Raw genomic sequence first — 19,820 nt, forward strand, 5'->3', positions numbered from 1 at the left:
TTGTTTTAAGTTTTAGTTTCCTCATGCAGTGTCTGTTTCCCGCTTGTTTTCCCCATTTGTTTCTTTTGGGGTTTGTCTTTCATATTCGAGTCTGTAATCAAGGGACTGGTGACTTTGTCCTCTAGGCCGGTTTTAACTGGGGAGCCAAAAATAAACCAAAAAACAAAAAAGGGATGCTCCCCTGCAGGATGGCTGAGGTTTTTCTCCTGGAGTCTTTACTGACTGGGGCCTTCCCTACAGAACCCTTGTGCTGGGCAGCTATGAGTGCTAAATAAACAACCCCCAAATCTCTGGCTTTATCATCTACCCCTCTCTACCCCATCCAGGCTGCTCCAGCTACGCAGGCTTCCCTGGCCATGCTGGGCATGTTCCTGCCTCAGGGCCTTTGCACTGGCTGTGGTCTCTCCCTGGAAAGCTTGTCCATGAGATATCTGAATGGCTTGCTCTCTCGCTTCCTTCAAGTTTCTTCTTAAATGCCATTTGTCCAAGAGGACATCCCCTCCCATTGCTCTCCATGCCCCCCCTCATAGCACTTGTCACCTCTGACACACTATGTATTTCTTTGTTTACGTCCCTCTTCTGTCACTGGAATGTAAGCTCCATGAAGGCAGGGGCTTTCTTTATTTTATCCATTACTGTATCCGCAGTGACTAGAATAAGGCTTGACACTTAAGATGCTCCATAAGAGCTGCTGACTAACTCAGTGACAACCTGGTGATACTTCTTCAGTTCAAAGATTATACCCATGTGCAGCCAGTGGTCAAACAGGGGCTTGCTAAGTGTCTCTGGCATAGTAGGACTTTAAATACAGTTGCTAATTATGTACACTGCAAACACATAATTAACAACGACTGAATCATTGCCCCTAAGGGAAATACAGGGTTAGGTTACTGCAAGACTCTGGTCACAGCATTTTTATTAACCGATCCACACATAGCTTTGTTTTATGTGTGTTTCTGTTTAAAGATATCTTATTTAATATGTATTATTGATTCATTGACATTGAACTCACGCCTGAAGGAAGCTTATCTTGCACAGGCGTTTTCTCCATGAGGCAAATCACAGCTTCCCTGTGGTTAGGTGCCCCAGACAGCCCTACGGCACTACACTTGGAGGTCATTTAAACAGCAAAATCACCCACAAAAGCACAAAAATGCAAAACAGAACGGCACTAAATAGAACACGGAAAAGACCCTTGTTTGCGGTACGGGAGCTCAGACAAGAAGGCAGAGTCCCCTCGTTCATTCTCAGCTGGAAATTGCACATCGGGCAACTCATTTTCACCATCGGCATGTGCCCAGAAATGACCACAAAAGTGCTCCGGGTGTTGATTTTGGGGTTACAGGAACATATTAGCAAATAGGCGAATTTGCAAATGCAGGATCCACAAATCATGAGGGTCACCTGTAGTTTACAGTAGAATCATTCTGTATTTTAAGGTAACCTAAAATATTGTCTGAAAAACCATCCAATGATGTTATTGGAAATACTGGCAAAATTAATGTTTATGTGCCGCTTCCTGAGAGTTAAGCTGTTACCCCCCAAGGAGCTCACAGGCAAGAGGGGGAGAGGGGAACTGACCCAGGATAACAATGGAATGAGCTTTGACCCAAGTACTGCCTCCAGGTCCCCAGGACACACTGAGATGGGCATTGGGGGACATCCAGGGGGTGGCCCCTGGATAGTCTGAAAGGATGTGTAGCCGAGCCCAGGTGGGAGTGGGAGGCGGGGCAGGGCACACAGAGGGCCCGGCAGAAGCACAGACGTGAGCAGAAGTGATGGGTGGGGAGCTGATGGCTACAGTCCCAGGAGCGCTGGGCTGGCTGACTTCAATGCGTCCCCCTCATTTTTGGATTTTAGAAAGACGACGTTCAAAGTCTGCTCAAGAATTTGGAGTCTAATGTACAGACCCCCTCAGAAAGCGGCTCCCCACCCAGGAGGAGGAAGAGAGAAGCACAGACTTCGAAGAATGAGGAGGTTCTGGACGTAAGCTGGATGTTTGGGTTTATTTGCCGAGGGGCATGTTGGGTGTCCTGGGACCCACACCATGGCAGCACAAATGTCATCCAGATGAGCTTCTGACAGCTATGTCTCAATAGGCTTCTGTTTTGCGATATAATTTCCATATAATCAAATGCACAGTTTTTAAATTTACAGTTTGATGAATGACAGGTGTGTATACCCTTATGACGATGCCCCAGTCAGGAAAGGTCCATCACCCCAGAAAGTTCTCAGTGCTCCTTTCTGGTTTCCTCCCGCCAAGCCCCTCCCAGCGGCAGCGATGGCTGATTTCCAGCACCGTGACTGGTTTTGCTGTTCTAGAATTTTCCATAAATGAAGTCATGTGCTTTCTTGTGCCTGCATTCCCTCAACGACTTGCTTTTGAGATTTACCCATGTCATTGCATGTGTCAGTAGCTCATCCCGTCCATTGCTTGGTCCATTGTGTGGATGTGGGCAGCGTGGGTGGTTTCCAGGGGTCGGCTCTTCTGAATAAGGCTTCTGTGAATATTTGTGTACAAGTTTGTCCATTTGTTTTCATTTCATTTTATTTCTTTTAAGTAAATACTGAGTAAATATCTAGGAGAGGGAGTCCTGGGCCTCTGACAGAGATGATAAAAGATGGATTCTTCCGGTACCTTCCTCCCTGGGCCCTCTGTCCAGCCAGAGCCTGTCCGTGGGACATGGCTTCCATGGATGGAGAGAGCATTTCCTCCAAAAGTGGTATTTCTAGTCACTTCCTTATCCCAGACAGTACCACAGACTCCAGGTATTCGACCTCAATTGCTCAAACGTAAATGTAGATATTTAGGTGCCATGTTTCCCCGAAAATAAGAACTTACTGGAAAAATAAGCACTAGCATGATTTTTTTCAGGATGCTCGTAATATAAAATAAGCCCTAATGCGTCTTTTGGAGCAAAAATTAATATAAGACCCGGTCTTATTTTGGGGGAAATATGGTCGGTGGTGGGGGCAGGGGGAGAGACCCTGGAAAAGGAAGGGAGATTGAACTAAGTTTCTTTCTCAGTACTTACTGAGTGCTGGACATTTTCATATATATCATTTTGAGTGCTGTGAAGACTCGTGAATTCTCTCAGCAGTCCCATGCAGTGACCTTATTTATGTCCCCATTTCCCAAATGAGGAAACTGAGGCTCAGGGTGATAACTCACTGACTCAAGAAGCCAGTCACATAGCTGAGACTTGTGCCTGGGTCTGTTGGGCCCCTGCCTGGGGAGGGCTGCGTCCACCACAGCTCACAGCCTCTGCCACTCAAAATCAAGTTCAGCAGCCTCCACTTACCATGCAAAGGAAGTGTGCTGGGTGTTATAAAGCAAATTTCACCAAAAAATTTTAAATCAAGAGGGGACGTTTCTAGTTAAGCTGACTTCCCCCTGTGACTTCCCGACGATTCTAGAGACAGAGCTCCCCTTACCCGTGCTGGGCAGAACCCCTTGGAAGGATTAGCTGCCCCCCCCCACCCTGTCCCCCGGGCTGACACAGGAACTGGACATGGAGAGAGAGTTCCTGGCTGTTCCAGGAGCAGTGATTGGCCGGACATGAGCTGGCATTTCCTCGGATGTGCTGTGTGTCTCTGGCTTATCCTCCCTGCCTCTCTGCTTCTAGGTGCTTGTCTCTCCGTGTGTGTCTGTCTGTGTGTATCAGTGCATCTCTGTGTATGTCCATCTCTCTTTGAGTGTCTCTCTCCACATGCATCTCTGTGGGCCCGTGTGTCTGTGTGGCAGTGTAGGTGTGTGATATCTCCCTGTCTCACTTTCTCTTTCCCTCATCCATCTCTCTCTACCCCTCTGCCCCCCTTACTCCATATTAGTAAAACCCTGCTCACAGAAATGAAAACATGTCCATGCAAAAACTTGTGCACAAATGTTCACACAGCCCTATTCACAGTAGCCAAAACTTGGGAACCCACATATCCATCAACTGACGAGGGAACAGACAAAATGTGCTCTGTCCACACAATGGAATGCTACTCGGCCATAAAAAGGAATGAGGTCCTGACCCATGAAAGAACCTGGAAAATACTGTGCTAACTGAAAGAAGCCAGTCACAAATGACCACATATTATAAGATTCCATTCACATGAAATGTCCAGGAGGGACAGAACTTACAGAGACAGAAAGTAGACTGGTGACTGCTTACAAAGGGTAGGGGCAGAGAATCGGGGGGATGGAGGTGATAGCTACAAGGTTTCTCTTTGATATGATGAAAATGTTCTAAAATTGACTGGTGAAGGTTGCACATATTTGTGAATATACTGAAAATTATTAAGTTGTACACTTTACATGGTTAAATTGCATAACACGTGCATTATATTGCAGTAAAGCTATTAGAAAAACCAACCCCACTCACACAGAGGGAGGCTTTAGATGTGATGACAGCAACACCAGAGCACTGGCTTTGGCATCCAGGGTCCTGGAGCCCAGTCCCAGCTCTGCCACCTGTTTGCTGTGCAATGTTGGGCATGAAACACAACCTCTCTGAGCCTCAGGTTTTTCAGCTTTACAACGACAGTAATGAATGAGGCTGGCTCCCTGGGGTCCTTTATGAGTTAACTCTGTGAACATTCCTGCCACAGAATAAATGCTTAATCAACGTTTGCAGGGAGCCAAGTCTTTCTGCCTCCCCACGAGGCTAACTCGTTTTTTTCTACCTACTAATGTTTTCCCTGTTAACTATTTAGCTATGCCTAGCCGATGCCCATTTTCAAGCTAATAATTGCCAAGAGTTCAGTTAAAGATCTGCCCGTTCTGGCGACTGGTTTGCCCCGACGCCCCTGCCTTGCGCAGACTGAGCTTGTCAAAGAATGTGGACAGGACTGATTTGTCGGTGAGTTGAGCTATAACTCCCATGTTCTCTAAGGCACAGAAACCAAGGCGTCTGTGGTTCGTGCCACTTCTTGTATGACCTCTGTTTTGATAAAGAGCTCACCTCAGCCAAAAACAAACAGAAAATTCCAGAAGGTTCTGGGGCGTGCTACTCCCCAGCCTCGGTTCACCTCCTGCATTGCAGGAGGGAGATGAATGGCTACTTTATGGACACATTTGTGCATTTGCTGAAAAGAACACTGCGATGTTGGTGCATGAAATGGCCCTCTTTTCCTGCTTTAACTAATTTTTTGAATAATTGCATCTTCAGCTGAAAAAGTTTTCCATTGAAATTTGCGCGACAACCAATTTGCTGAATAATTGTATTGCTACGGTTAGGGAGATGATCAGAATTGGGAGGACCTCTGAACTTCAGAATCATGGTTAAAGAAAAAAAAAGACTGTACACAGCAGGTGCTGTTCAGGGAGCAGAAGCTGCTCACGGCCTGAGCCCGCAAGCCTAGTGCAGCTGGGCGCTTCGTCCCCGACAAAGGCCATGACTGTTGTCGGGGCCTGCCCTCCAGGGGATTGCCGTCTGCAGGTGGACGGGATGGAAAAGCTGTCGCAGTCAGAGGGTTTCCACGTGGCTGGAGGGACGCCGTCAGCTGGGACTATGTTTTAATGCACAGGCCCAGGCTCCCCGATCCCCAGGTCCTGCCTCTATTTCTCTCAGGTCCCAGCACCTACGTCCTATGCTTCTCATAATTATGTTTTTTTCACATTAAGTGCAATTTTTGTTTTGTGTCTCCCCCTTTTTTAAAAAAATTTTATTGGGGAAGGGAACAGGACTTTATTGGGGAACAGTGTGTACTTCCAGGTCTTTTTCCAAGTCAATTTGTTGTCCTTTCAATCTTAGTTGTGGAGGGCGCAGTTCAGCTCCAAGTCCAGTTGCCATTGTTAGTTGCAGGGGGCAGAGCCCACCATCCCTTGCGGGAGTCGAACCAACAACCCTATGGTTGAGAGCCCACTGGCCCATGTGGGAATCGAACCGCAGCCTTCGGCATTAGGAGCATGGAGATCCAACCACCTGAGCGACCGGGCCGGACCTTGTGTCTCCCTTTTGAAGATGAACTCCTGGAAAGCAGGGGCCATGCCTGCTTCTCTCATTTTTCACCCCTTTCGTTCTGTCCTTTCTTTTCATCTGTCTTGGTAAGCAGTTTAAAAATGCACAGTGCCCCTTCTGCTTTCGCATCTTTCTGCTTCTGAGGGGAGGCGGATGCTGAGCAGGGCTCGATGGGGGCTCCTTGCCTCCACACTTACAGCTACCCGGGCTTCGCTTCTGTCCTGTCCCAGCCACTCTGCTAGGTGCTTTGTTTCCGCGGTCCTGGGGGCAGATTCACAACCTATTTACTGCCTGAAAGACCCGCTCAGAGAAGTGAAAATACTTACCCATCCCACTTCTTTGTGTTGGAGGGTCCGATCCAAAGTCTCATGTGAATATTGCCACATGTAGTGTTTATAGCCCTGACAATGCTAAAATTATTTTGTTTGCTTTTTCCACTAAAATGTGGTTCACGGTTTTTAGGAATACTCTTGTTAATTATTGTCATGTTATTTAAATCCTTATTTCTTCCAAAGGCAAAGACGTTGAATTAAATGAATCTGCTATTTAGCATCTGTCTGTCCATTCATCCACTTATCTATATATCCATCCCTCCCCATTTGTCCATCCATCCGTCCATCCATCCATCTGTCCATCCAGCTGTCCACCCACTCACCCATCATTCTAGCAAGCGAGTACTGTCTTGGCTCCATATGTGCCTATCATGGTCCCTTCCTGAGGCCACTGTTACAGATGGGATGTGACATTTTGGAAACTCTTGGTGGTTTATCCTTCATTTTACAGAAAGCCCCATGCCATCTGTTTTTTTTTTTCCTTTCCAGGAATGTGAGCCGTCTTTCAACAGCAACATCACAGCATTTGCACTGAAGGCAAAAGTCGTCTATCCCATCAACCAGAAGTTCCGGGTGAGAGACCTGAGCGCCATCTTAGAAGCACAATTACTCAGTAATGTGCTAGAGATGGGGGTAGGGGTTACATGTGCAATTTAGGGTCCTATTTGAGGGTTGTCTGGGCAGATGTATTAATAGAGGTAAATGTGAGGCTTTGTAACTGAGCCAAATTTTAGGGTTAATCCATTTGATGACAGTGTTGTTGGGGTCAGAGTACGCCCATGGTATATCAAGGTGACACACAGTAGGATAGCAGCCATCCTGCTCTTTTACCACCAGTACAAATACTGCCGATGACACTGTCACTACCATTCATCCTCATTCACAGACCACAGGACTAATGCCAGCAGCTGATGACACTAAACACTGTGGAGCTGGCACAGCGCTACGCATTTGTCATGCATTAGGCATGTCAACCTCGACACACTCCTGTAAGATAAATTATAGTGTTAGCTCCACTTTACACATGAGGAAACTGAGGCCCAGAGAGGCTCATGACCTGCCTGAGGTCACACTGCAGGAAGTGATAGGGCCACAGTCAACCCCACCCCCACCTGGCTACAGGTCTAACACCAGAAGCCAGGTGTTCACACCTGTGGCAGGGAGTTTTGCAGAGAACTGTGTGTTCCATGGTGCCTCCAGGAGCCCTCAGCCTGTTAAAAAAAAGGTTTCCTGGTCAAATAAGCTGAGGACAATGCTATCTGCTCTCCTGGTGGTAAAGAGGACAGGCTCTGAAACTCCCACCTCTGCTGTTTACTGTTGGCCATTTCCTGATTTCTCGGGGCCTCAGTTTCTTCATCTATGAAAAGGGAGTAATGGGCCCTCCACCTCCCCCGTTGTCCTGAGGGTTACACAGGACAATAGACGTAAGGGCTTAGGACAGTGTGTGGCATCTAAGCATTCAGCACATGTTCGGTTTTTTAAAGTATGATTTGCTTTTGAAGAGAGCCAGAGCATAGCGAAGGCTCTGAGAATTCCTGCACCAAAGAAATTACTCCACCTTGTTTAACACAGACTTTTCCAAATTAGTTTTTCTGTAGCAACCCTTATGGTAACTGGTTGTAGTTCATGGAACTGTCCCCGGAACACACATTGGGAACCACTTCCTTCCCTTAGATACCTGGTCGGTGGATGAAGGGGCACAATCCCCAGACCAGAAGCATTTATTCACCGTCAAAGCCGCTCCTGGGTGGGCACTGGGGTTATCCGGCAGTCAGGGCAGCATCGTCCTCGTCCTGGAGGCCCTCCCACTCTGGGTGGACATACAGGACAGTGTGCGGTGACAGAAATGACCAAGTGCCTGTGGAACCTGGTGTGGGCTGGGCCTGGGCATCAGGGAAGGCAGGCTCTGGGGTCTGTGTCTGGAGGAAAAGCTGCTTCCGCCCGACCGAGTAGTGACGAGTGTTTCAAGCAGGGGGACCGAGTCTGGCACTCTGGCTGTGCCAGGTGACCGCTTTTAGTCATGGCAGGGACTTCATTTCCTTGACAAGGAGCTTTGAGTTGCTCTAAGGGCAGTGAGGAGCCAGCTAGAAGGTGTGGAGGCAGGAGATGACACCCACATCAGTGGAGGTGGAGGAGAGCTAGGTGGTCAGCAGGTTCGTGCACAGAGCAGGCCCAGGAGTGTGAGATAGCAGCAGCGGGAGAGGTGGGCCAGAGCCCATGGGCTGCTGCGGGGGACGTCAGATGGACAGTCTAGTGCCAAGTGCTGGGCCATCAGGGGACAGAGGCAGGCTAATATTATAGCTAAGGGCTGGCCTCCTGGGGACAAGAGAGCTGTGATATGGAGCTTGGGGTGGTGACCCTGGTGCACGAGCTCTGTGGCTTCCACTCACACACCTCTCTCTAGTCTGCCCGGGCCTGGCCTTCTTGGGAGCCGCCGGCATGAATGCTGGTGCAATTACTGAAACAGACTCCTGATGGGTGACAGGGACTAAGAGTCTGCTTCCTCTTCTGCTACCCCAGCCCCTGGCCGACGGTTCCTCCAACCCGTCTCTGCACGAAAATTTAAAGCAGACTGTTTTGCCCAACCAGCCGGTGGAGGTTTCCCCCTCCAGCAGCCTGGGCAGCCTAAGCCAGGCCGAGAAGGACGACCGCAGCTCCTCGTGCAGCATCCACTCAGCCACCAGCGACGACAGGTTTCTCAGCCGCACCTTTCTCCGGGTGAACAGCTTCCCTGAGGCACTGACCTGTGAGAGGTAAGAAGGGGTCAGGAGATGCAGACCCATGAGCCATGTCATTATTAGAGGAGAAAACTGAGGCCCAGAGAGGTTGAGCAACTCAGACAAGGACACACAGCAACCCAGTGTGAGAGCTGGACTCCGTACCCCTCCATCACTTGTCGTGTTGACCAGCACGGGGGTTATGGAGTCAGGCCTGAGCCCTGGGGAGAGACATGCAGGGGTCCCTGTTTAATCACTGACGTGTCCTGTGCATTGCATAGCAGCAGCGAGCACTGATAAAGTGCCTTCTGTGTACGGGCAGGGTGAGCACTTTGCAGGGATTACTTGTTGCCTGAGCACGAGGGTCAGGTCTCTCTTGTTCACTGCTGTGTCCCTGTTGCCCAGGGGGAGCCTGGGACAGGTTCATTGATCAATATATATTAATCAGTCAGTGAATGAATTCTTCCTACCAACCCAAGGAGGTGGGTGCTATTGTCCCCATTTTATAAAGAATATAGTGAGACACAGAGAGGCTGTGTGACTTGTCCAAGGTCACACAGTGGGTGGTGATGGAGCCGGGTTTGAGCCCACCACCTAATCTCCAAAGCCCACACTCTAAGTCACCCACCCTCCCAGCCCACAGTCTGGCAGGTTTGTGGGTCAGTCATCAGGCCTCTCCCTGCTCAGAAGTTCTGTGAGTCCAAGGGGCCCTGGATGGGATGAAAGGACACAGCCCAGCTCAGGGCTGTGGAAAGAGTGGGCTCAGAACCCTGAGCTTGGTGTTGACCCTGACGGTGGCCCAGGGCAGGAGGGGCTTCACTGAATAGGAGACTTTTTGGCTCAGCCTGTTCTCACTGGGAAGGGCTGTTTCTGAGCATTTGGACTTAGAGGGCTTAACAGTTAGGGTGGGAAGGTGGTCATTTAAAACGCATTTGCCTATGTAGGAATAAAGGTCAAAGGGCTTTGTTTATACCTGCCTCTTATCCACCCCTGTGACTGTGTGACTTCTGTGAGCCACGAATTCCCGAGTCAGTTTCCTCCTCTGTGAAATGGGCATCAGCATGTCTACATTACAGCACTGAGAAAGGTGACAGCTAGACATGAGTGCCCGGGAGGAAGCGTTAGTTTCATTTCTCTCACCTTCCGTCTTTTCCCATTTTGTCCTTGATGTCCAGGCAGCTGTTCCCTTCTGGTCATGAGTGGGTTTCAAACAGCTCCTTTGATTGCTTCTTACAAACGTTGGGTTACTGTTAGGAATCTCCACATGCTGCGGAATTTACAGCTTGGACGCCCCGTGGCTTGTACCGAGCAGGGACGCGCTAATACTCTGTAACCTCTCTCCCCACTTCAGATGCTCTAAAGGTATTTTCTGTTTCTCGTGTGATTGCAGCGCGGATCTTGACTTGTGTATCTACAACCTCCACTTAAAAGACCTGCTACACCTGGACACGGCACTGAGACAGGAGAAGCAGTTGGTAGGTGGGCAGGTGGGCTCGTCTGCCTTTCCCAGCTCAAGAACTGAGATACAGGGTTCTTTGTGCACTGAGACCTGGAGACCCCCATGTGGATGACACGGAGCCACCACAACAAGAAGGGAGGCAAAATGGAAAATAAATGCATGCCTGTTGGTGGCCAAGGGCTTCGCTTTACCCAGAGAGAAAGAGAGAGAGACTGCCCCGGGTTGGGGGTGGGGGGGCACAGAGGAAGAGGAGGGAGATACCTGTTGTTTAAACCTTTCTCTTTGTTATGTTTCCTTTTCTGGCAATAGATGTTTATTCAGATTTTGAAAATGTGCCTCCTTGACCTTCTTCCCAAAAAGAAGTCTGATGATGAATTATACCAGAAGATTCTTTCAAAACAAGAAAATGTAAGTCTTCAACCTATATTTCAGGCTAACTTACAAATAGTTTATCACCCTATATGTATAAAACTTACAATGTTAAGATATGAGAGTGTTTTTGCTTTCATGTATAAAAGTAATTTATTACAATATACACTTTTTAACACAATATAGAGATATAAAAGTAAGTGTATAGATATTAAAATAATAATGTGTATTATTAAAATGGGAAAAATACTGGAAGCAGAAAGAGAAGAATATTGGTCATATCTGCTGTCACTGAGAACCATAATTGTTATTTTCTGCACAAGCTTGGGGTATTTTTAAATATATAATTTTCCAGACTTCATAAGGATTGAAAGAAACCATTTCATTGTTTTTTTAAGTATGGTCTATTTTCTTTGTGGGGAGAGGAGGAATAATCCATAGGAGAAAATAATCCATTATTCCTCTATGTTTAATGGAAAAAAAAAAAAAGATTTCTATCAACAAACCTTAAGTAGGGCAATGCTCAGAGCACTTAGTTATGGTTAAGAAATATTTTATGATAATGTGGTGAAAAATAATAGAATTCCTCTTCTTGAATGTAAAATACATTAGATTTTTTTTTTTCTTTTTCTTTTTCCCCCACCAGGATTTGGAGGAATTAGAAAAGGGACTTCAGGCCAAGCTGTCAAACATGGAAATGTTGGGTGTGGGTGATTCTGAGTATATCACCCTGGCAGACGCGGAAAAGAAGGAGAGAGAATACTCTGAGCAGCTAATAGATAATGTACGTGATGGATTTTCTTTCCTGTATAAAAACCGTGCTTTCGGGGATGGTCCAATTGGTGAGATTAGATACGGTAGCTTGAACGTGTTTGATACTTCCCGTCCTGTTCTGCCTTGGAGCCAGCAATCCAGTGTCTGAAGTAAGCAATAGAGAAGGTATAATTGGGGTCAAGATTTACAAAGGGAGGCTTTCTTTTTTTTTTAAACGAATCCCCCTTGTTTAAATTTTAGATTGATCTTTTTCTCTTTCAAAGCAAAGATTGCTCTTACCCTCTACGTCACTGCCACCCATGGGTTGGAGCAGAGGCCAGCTGCTCACACACTAGGCGTCACTCATGAAAGCATATTAAATTCCAGACAGAATAGCCTCTCAGATAGCTTTCTTGCTTTGGGATCCACTACCCCCTGTTCGTATATTATGTATTAAATAAACATTGCCTTGGCGCCCAGGCGTCGTACTGGACGCTGGGGATTCAAAATGAACTTAGACCTGGTCCTACCAGAGATGTGCTCACCACCTGGGGGTAGGGAGTCCAACAGGTGAGCAAATGACAACTTTAAGGGTTACAAGTGTGATAAATGGAAACACGGGCTGATGCACAGAGGAGCGAGGCATTCATTTTACCCCAGAATTAGGAAAGTCTTCGTAGCAGGAAGGGCCATCGAGAGACTATTTGGGAGAAGGGCGGGTGCTGGCCAGTAGGCGGGAGGAGAAGGACCCGGGTCGGGGGTGAGAGGCTGAAGGGCAGGCAATGCAAGGTCAAGCCAGAAACCTGGCCCGCAGGTTCTGGTCTCATGCCAGGGAGGGGAGTCACCGAAGGTTTGCTGCAGAGCGTGGCTTGGTCCCATTTGTTTTAGCAGGGCTGCTGAAGCTGCTGCGGGAGGGACAGTTAAGAGCAATTGGGCTAGTCCAGTATGAATTTCATGAAGGCTATTGCAATAGGGACGGAGAGGTAAGAAAAAGTGGGCAAGCTGAGAGCGTGGTGTATATGAAACGGTCGGGTGGGGAGGAAATAAGGACCCCAGAGTGAGCCACCAATTGGGAGGGAGACGGTGAGTTCCGCTTGACATCTTGAGTGGGAGAGGCCTGGGGGTGGAGAGATTCCACGACAGCCAGGTAGGAGGACATGGAGACAGGATGGTCCTCGGAAGAGATGGCTGAGGCAGGGCGGCCAGCCTGGACTGCAGTGGCCCACAGACTGCCCAAAGCAGTGGAGCCTCTTCGTGTCTGCATATTTCAGGCAGAGGATTCACAGTTCTCAGGAAGTTCTCTAAAGCATGGACAACCTCCAAAGATGGAGACACCTCTGGCCTAGGAGTGTATGTAGAATGTGTAGAGAAAGGAGCCTGTGCCAACTCTTGGATCCTGCCAGCAGTTAAAGAGCAGGACTCAGGGAGAATCAAGACGAGGAGGTGGAATGTGGACTTGGAGGAGCTTGGAGAAAATCACGTCACGGACGCCAAGGGAAGCACGAGGCGTCAGAAGAACGGAGTGGGCGTCCTGGCTGTCCGGACTGGCCGAGAGGTGGCGAGGCTGGTGGACACGGGCCTCTGTTTCCGGGTGTGCAGGGATCCATGCATGATCGTGCCCATGTCTCACAGGAGGTCATCTGATGGGGCAGGAGGGGCAAGAGCAGGGTGTGAGCACGAGGGTGGTGGGGCAGGTCTGACGGGAGGAGGTGCTGACCCAGGGCAGATAAAGCGTTTGCTGAGGTGCAAAGAGGCCTTGGAGATGGGAGACCAAACTTTTGAAGAGGTGCCAATTCCTACAAGTCGTGGGCTTTGTCCTGGCACTGCCCAGGCCTGGGAGGTGGCTGGCAGGATTGATTCAGCATTTCAGGCGGCTCTTTCTCTCCATCTGTAGCCATGGCAGCAAGATGAGCAAAGGCTTCTGGTGCAATGGCCGCTGAGCCCCCACCAGGCCTGTCCAGCACAGAGCCCATTCCAGCATCTGAGAGGTGGAGCCACGATGGAGAAAATCACAGCTGGGAGTTGAATGGCCCTGAACCAAATCTGCCTCTGCCTCTCGTTGGCTCTGTGCCCTGGGACAAGCGACCTATCTTTCTGAGCCTGTGCCACGTCCTCCCAATATGTTATCTAGAAATAAAATGTGCGAAGCACAGAGCCTGTGCATGATCTGAATGCCATCAAATATTGTTGCGAAGACTCCTGGTAGCATTGCACGCGGAGGTCGGGGAGGCCACGATGACACCAGTGAAACCCTGACTTCTAAGCCACTTGGCCATTCCCAGCTCTGCCCCTGATAAGATGGGGTGACGGGTGGAAAAAGACTTTAGAGCAGAATGTTTTCATGGTCAGCGTCATCTCTGCCATATTGCTCCTTTGTACTTTTAGGACGATAATATTTAAACAGTCATTCATACTTTTATTTCCAAGCCACGGTTAATCCCTTTTAAAGATCCGGAAGCTTCCAGGAGCACACTGTCGAATTTCAGACACCCTCCCTCCCCTGCCGCCAGCAGGAATCACGGCCTGTTTAAGAGTCTTTCCACTGTTTAAGCTGGGTGATTTCATTGTACTCTCCTGCCTTATCAGCAGCTCCTTGCTGTTTGCTGAAAAGCCACCTTGAAACTGACTGGCACCTACAATGGAACAAGGAAGAACCTCCAGAGAACGCAATTATTGCCAAGATAAGCTTGTTCTGAATTGTAGAATTGTTTGGAATCTCAGTTTGTGATAAGAAATGAATTGTAACCCCCAAGCCTGAACCTTGCAGCTTCACAGCTTTCTCAGATAAGTTTTCTCCCCCTACCTCTTGCTTCTTATTCTCATTTCACAGATGGAGGCTTTCTGGAAACAGATGGAAAACATCCAGCACTTTCTTGTGGACCAATTCAAGTGTTCCAGCTCCAAAGCCCGACAGCTCGAGATGACTCTGACAGAAAGAATGGTTGTAGCTGAAGGGCTATTGCGTGACTCTCAGGATTTGCAGGCTCTGGTAATGCTGGCGGGGGTGGGGAGGGAACACGGAGATATTTACACCAGAGATGTGAAATCAGGAAACTTGGAGTGCCATGGAGATCATTAAGCAGAACACTATGTTGTCGATGGGGAGATAGAGCCCACATAAAAACAGTGAATCCGTTCATCCTTCCACCCATCCCCCCTTCCTTCCCTCCCTCTCTCCATCCATCCATCCATCCATCCATCCATCCATCCATCCATCTGCACACCCACCTCTCCCTCCCTCTCTCTATCCATCCATCCATCCACCCATCCATCCATCCATCCATCCATCCATCCATCCATCCATCCCAGGCATGGAGGTGCTGACCAGCTCTGTGTTCCTGAAGCATAGAGCACTGCTTCTCAACCCTGGCTGCACATTGAAATTATCAGGGAGGAAAGGGGGCTTTAAAAAGTACTGATGCTTCGGTCCCAGATGGGTCCTCACCCCAGAGCTTCTGACTTAAGCAGTCTGGAGTTTTTAGAGCCTGGCGAGCAGTCATAGTTGACGCCCACTGGTGTGGACAGAGCTCCAGTTTTCTCTCCTGACAGCCCCATGAATCTCTGGGGAGCATTCAAATACTCCCGATACCTGGGCGTCATACCCAGAGGTCCAGTCTGATTGGTTTGAAGTGGAGGCCCTGGCATCACTGGTCTGAAAACTCCCCAAACATTTCTGACGTCTAGTTGGAGAGGCAAACCACTGGTGCGGAGGAATCTGCAAATCTAACTTTGAACCTGGGCTCAGCCATTTGAAGCGGTGTTATCTTGAGCTGGTTACTTAATCCTTCTGAGTTTCAGTCACTCTGTTTCTAAAAGAGTGGTCCTAGGAGTTGGTGCAGGTAGGACCCGGGGAAGTGCTCGCTGACCTGTAACACCCTGATCACCGGGAGTTCCTCTGTGGAGGCTGTGGGCTCACCCTGCTGTGTGCAAGGTCCAGGACACTATCCATCCATCTCCCCTTCCTCTGACCTTGGGAACTCATGAGTTACATTTCAGACCTGTGCAGCCTCCCAGGTTGCACTCAGCTCAGAAACCTCCAGCAGCCGCCTTGCCCTTCGCTCGGAGACTAAGCTCCTCAGACCAGAGGGGCAGGCCCTGCCAAGGTGCAGTGGGTTCCTGCTACTTCTCCACAAACCGTCTGCTTCAAAGTGTGGTGTGCAGACCACGGCATCACCTGAGAGCTGGTGAGAAGTGCAGGACCTCCCCCTACCCCCACCGAGTCAGGATGTGCATTTTAACAAACTCCCCCAGTGCACACAGCTGTTTGAGAACTTTACATGTTTTTGCCCTTCGTGTGCACGTACAGTCAGTCCCTTTTCCTCCTTGGCCCTGCTGAAAGGTAGGCAGATATTTTGGTCACAGTGAACAGATAAGGAGGCTGCTAATGGCTCACCCAGGACCCCCATCATGTCTAATGAATGACTGCTGAGCCTGTGCTCCAAGCTTCCTGGTTTGCCATCCAAGCCCCTTTGAGTTTGCTTTTAATTTGATAAGGCTGCTGATATTAATGCTCATCAAAGGAAAAAGACTTTTCCTTTTCTTCTTTTTCTTCTTTTTTATTTAATTATTATCCTGTCAGCAGGATATTGATGCAGGGGAAAAAACCCACCAAAATGTATCCTTAGCTGACTCTGCCCCGAGTATTAGCCAGAAACTTCCAAATAGGAAGAAGGGAAAGCATTATTCAGGTTCTCACTATGCTTTTCCTTCAGCCAACATTTAATGAGCACCTACTGTGTGCCACATTCTGTTAATAGAAATGGTGCTGCAGACTTGAGCCGGAGACCTGAGCTCATAACCACAGACCTGCCACTTGTTGGCTATATGACCTTGGGCAGTTACTTAACCTCTCTGTGACTCAGTTTCATCATCTGTAAAATGGGGATCAGAATAGCACCAGCTCTGAGAGTATGAGAGAGCAGACAATACATCAGGCCCTTAGAACAGAAGCTGGCGCATGGGAAGTGCCCGTACATGTTAGTGATTAGACTCCTGCAGGCCACACGTCACCAGGCAGATAGACAAATCACCACAGTGATACATGAAAAGGGCTACAATCTGTAAAGAAGAGGGACGGATTCGCTCTGCCTGCATCCTACGTACCCCGAAAAATGTATCTTGGGATACGTTGTTGATAAACTCTAGCAGAATTTAAATTATTGGGCTGGTGTTCTGAGCATTTTGGCTTTGGCAGGGGACCTGGAACGCTTCACGTGGCGCAGATGAATATCCGAACGGGCAGAGCCCAGGGAAGGGCCCGAGAGGTCATCGGAGTGGGTCTCTGGGACGTTCGAGAAAAATCGGATGCCCGAGCGATACGGGACTTGCTGTAGATAATGATGAGAACAGCTGGCATCCCTGAGCACTTACTACATCCTGGCCACTATTTTAAATGCTTTACATTTTGTAATTTATTTAATCTTCACAGCAACTCTGTAAATGAGATGTCAGATGGAGACACTGTGCCCCAGGTCCTGCAGCTCTGAGGGGTGGAGCCAGGTTTGAGCCCGGGCCCTTCTGAGGACTCTGCTACACTCCCCCAGCTGGCGATGGCCTGCCCGATGTCCCCTTGCTCCTCCTGCCGTCCATCCGGTGCCCCCTGCTCAGGCTCACCTCTCTCCACTCCTGTCTTTCCTTGAATATAAATCCAGAGGTTGAGCAGTCACTACCGAGCTGGGAGGCCTCACCTCCTCCACCAGAGGAGGCTGCAGGGGTGGTCGGCGCACCTCTCCTCAGCCACCCTGCTTGGGTCCCTGGCAGGTCCTTTCTGCCACCCAGTCACCCAGCGTTTGTCCTCTTGCGCCCTCTAGTGGTAATGAGCCTGCTAACGGCTGACAAGTTTGTCTCCTCCGAGGAGAGGATCAAAGCCACTGTCCCTTGACCTTCCGGAATAAACTTCCGTGTCCTTGTCTGCAGTTGGGGATCATTATCCTTGCCACAGTCACATGTTGTTAGACCTGTGCAGCTCAGCCAACAGTGAGGTCCAGGCCGGGCAGTGGGTGGCTGGGGCTCCGTCCCTGCCTGGGACGGGCCTCATGTTTAGTTCCTTCCAGCCGGAAGCACCGGGCAGTGCAGCAGAGAGGAGGGGAGCGGTGGGGGTGGCAGAGCCAGTCAGGATGAGTAGGGCCTGGCCAGGCGTCGGAGTGAGAGGAAGCAGAGGGGGTGTTCCAGGAGGAGGGCCCCATATGTGCGAAGGCCCCTTGGGGCTGAGAGCCGGGTGTGCTGGGCAGCCAGGAGCAGGGAGGTGCATGGGACAAGGCTGGAGACCCTGGAAGGGCCATAGGTACCACACCCAGGAGTTTGGACATGGTCTGAGGGCAGTGACTGGAGCGTTTGGGCCAGGGAATGACAGAGCCATGTCTGCAGCTCAGAAAGGCCCCCCATCTACCATGCGGGGGCAGAGTGTAAAGGAGCAGGTGGGAGGCTGGCAGATCAGGAATGAGTGGACCTCGGCAGCAGCCCAGGGCACAAGTGACCGGGCCTGAGCTGGTGTGTGTGGCTACGGGCCAGCAGGGAGGAAATGGAGGGGCAGCTGAAGAAGGCAGCATGGCAGGCGTGGTGCAGGAGAAGGGGCTGAGGCCTCTGTCAGGGCCCCAGTGCTGGTGGGGCCATCGCAAGGCGGGAAAGGACTCAGCTGCAGCTTCAACGTAACCTGCGTGGACACAGCAGCAGCCCCGCTCCTTCCATCGTCCTCACTCATTCAATAGCATTCATTCACTGAGCATCTGCTCACAGACGTAAGGACAAGAGGGGCAGATCCACAGGACCTGCCTCTGCCTCTGGCTAGTGGGGGAGGCATCTTTTCCAAGAGTCGTGTCCTAAGTAATGATAATGTGGTAGAACAGGTGGGGCCAGCTCTAAAGTCTGACGCTGGGGCTGGGGCTGGGGCTAGAGCATCACTCCTAAAATCGTCTTACCTTGAAAATCTCTTAAATCTCCAGCACTCAGGCTCTTTGGGCTCAAAAGCCAAGAAGTTCTGTGAATTTTCTTGTCTCTCTCTGTGTTTCTCTTCCGGGGCTGTGGCAGCCAGAGGCCCAGTGGGGTTGCCATAGGAGAGGGATGGTTGTAAGAAAGATGGCTTTTCCTCTGATTATGTGCATGCATTGAATTCCTTCCAGAAGAGTGACACCGTGGGGCTCTCAGGTGTACTAACGGTTTTGCATGTTACCCAGTGTCAGCCTCACTGCGTCTCATGAGCGATGACGGGTCCCCATCTGAGGAGCAGACAGGAGGCTCAGAGGGGAGCCACTTTCTCTGTGCTCTGCTCCCAGGGGGTGGGGGCACCAGGTTGGAGCCTGTTGGTGTCAGCAGACCCTGGCGGCCACGCCCTGACCCAGGACGTCCCAGCCTAATGCCCCGTGTGTTTCTCATCTTAGGACACCCTGGAGAGGACCATGGGGCGGGCGCACATGGCCAAAATGATTGAGTCCCTGAAACTGCAAATCCAGGAGGAGACCAAATGCCGCCTGGCCGCCATCTCCCGAAGCCTGGAGCTGCTGACGGTGGAGGGGAAGCTGTCGGGGGGGCAGAAGGAAGAGCTGCTCACTCAGCAGCACAAAGCCTTCTGGGGGGAGGCGGAGCGCTTCAGCAGGGGTGAGTGAGCCAGGGCTCTGGGGCATGGTCCTGGGGTCCCCTGTGCTGTGGGCCGTGGGGGCCAGGGAGGGGGTGGGCAGCAGTTGCAAGTGTCCCAGTTCTGCTGTTGGGGACCAGTCACTTAAATCCCTGAGCCTCGCTTGCCTTCTCCATGATCAGAGTCAATAAGGGCTGCCTCCTAGGGTCAGGGCTTGCCTGCTCCATTTAGTCATCGGTGATTCAGGCTGACGGGGACCCTAGTGTCCTGCAGTAGAACCAACTGGAACACGCAGAGGGCAAAGGAAGGTGAAAATGCCCAAAAGTGACATGTACCTCTCAGCTGCAGGCTTCGGCGCTGCACGAGTCTCAGGGACCTGCCCCCAGGTGGGTGAGGATGGGCGATGGTGAAATGTGCAGGACACGTGAGGGAGCCCATAGTGGCTGTTTCCCACACAGGCTCCTGCTCCTGGGCCAGCCCTGGGAGATGGCAGGTCAGGCCTCAAGACATCACGGACATCCGAGACTTCAGCCAGGTCACACCATTAGTGACACCCACAAGAAGAAACCCAGTCTTTTACCTGCAGGGCAGGTACCAGCTCCACCCCAGCTCCCTCACACCCCCGGAGGGAGAGCTCATCCTTGCTGATCCAAGGCTGTGCATGGCCCTGAG

General features: G+C 50.2%; 1 protein-coding gene across 3 annotated transcripts in view; it reads left to right on the forward strand.

The window, feature by feature from the left end:
• Positions 1 to 19,820, forward strand: part of EVC (EvC ciliary complex subunit 1) — a 47,313-nt gene that overhangs the window by 1,197 nt on the left and 26,296 nt on the right. For 2 of the 3 annotated variants that reach the window (XM_074321115.2, XM_074321116.2), the window contains exons 2-9: positions 1,861 to 1,986; positions 6,770 to 6,853; positions 8,801 to 9,033; positions 10,388 to 10,472; positions 10,766 to 10,864; positions 11,472 to 11,609; positions 14,409 to 14,567; positions 18,955 to 19,171. In XM_074321115.2, the coding sequence (XP_074177216.2) occupies positions 1,861 to 1,986; positions 6,770 to 6,853; positions 8,801 to 9,033; positions 10,388 to 10,472; positions 10,766 to 10,864; positions 11,472 to 11,609; positions 14,409 to 14,567; positions 18,955 to 19,171 (1,141 nt within the window). The remainder of the gene's footprint in view (positions 1 to 1,860; positions 1,987 to 6,769; positions 6,854 to 8,800; positions 9,034 to 10,387; positions 10,473 to 10,765; positions 10,865 to 11,471; positions 11,610 to 14,408; positions 14,568 to 18,954; positions 19,172 to 19,820) is intronic. The other variant, XM_074321121.2, reaches the window with a different exon arrangement.

This window comes from Rhinolophus sinicus, chromosome 1 (genome assembly GCF_057876585.1).
Source record: "Rhinolophus sinicus isolate RSI-liver-muscle chromosome 1, RSI-T2T, whole genome shotgun sequence".
Classification (NCBI taxonomy): Eukaryota; Metazoa; Chordata; class Mammalia; order Chiroptera; family Rhinolophidae; genus Rhinolophus; species Rhinolophus sinicus.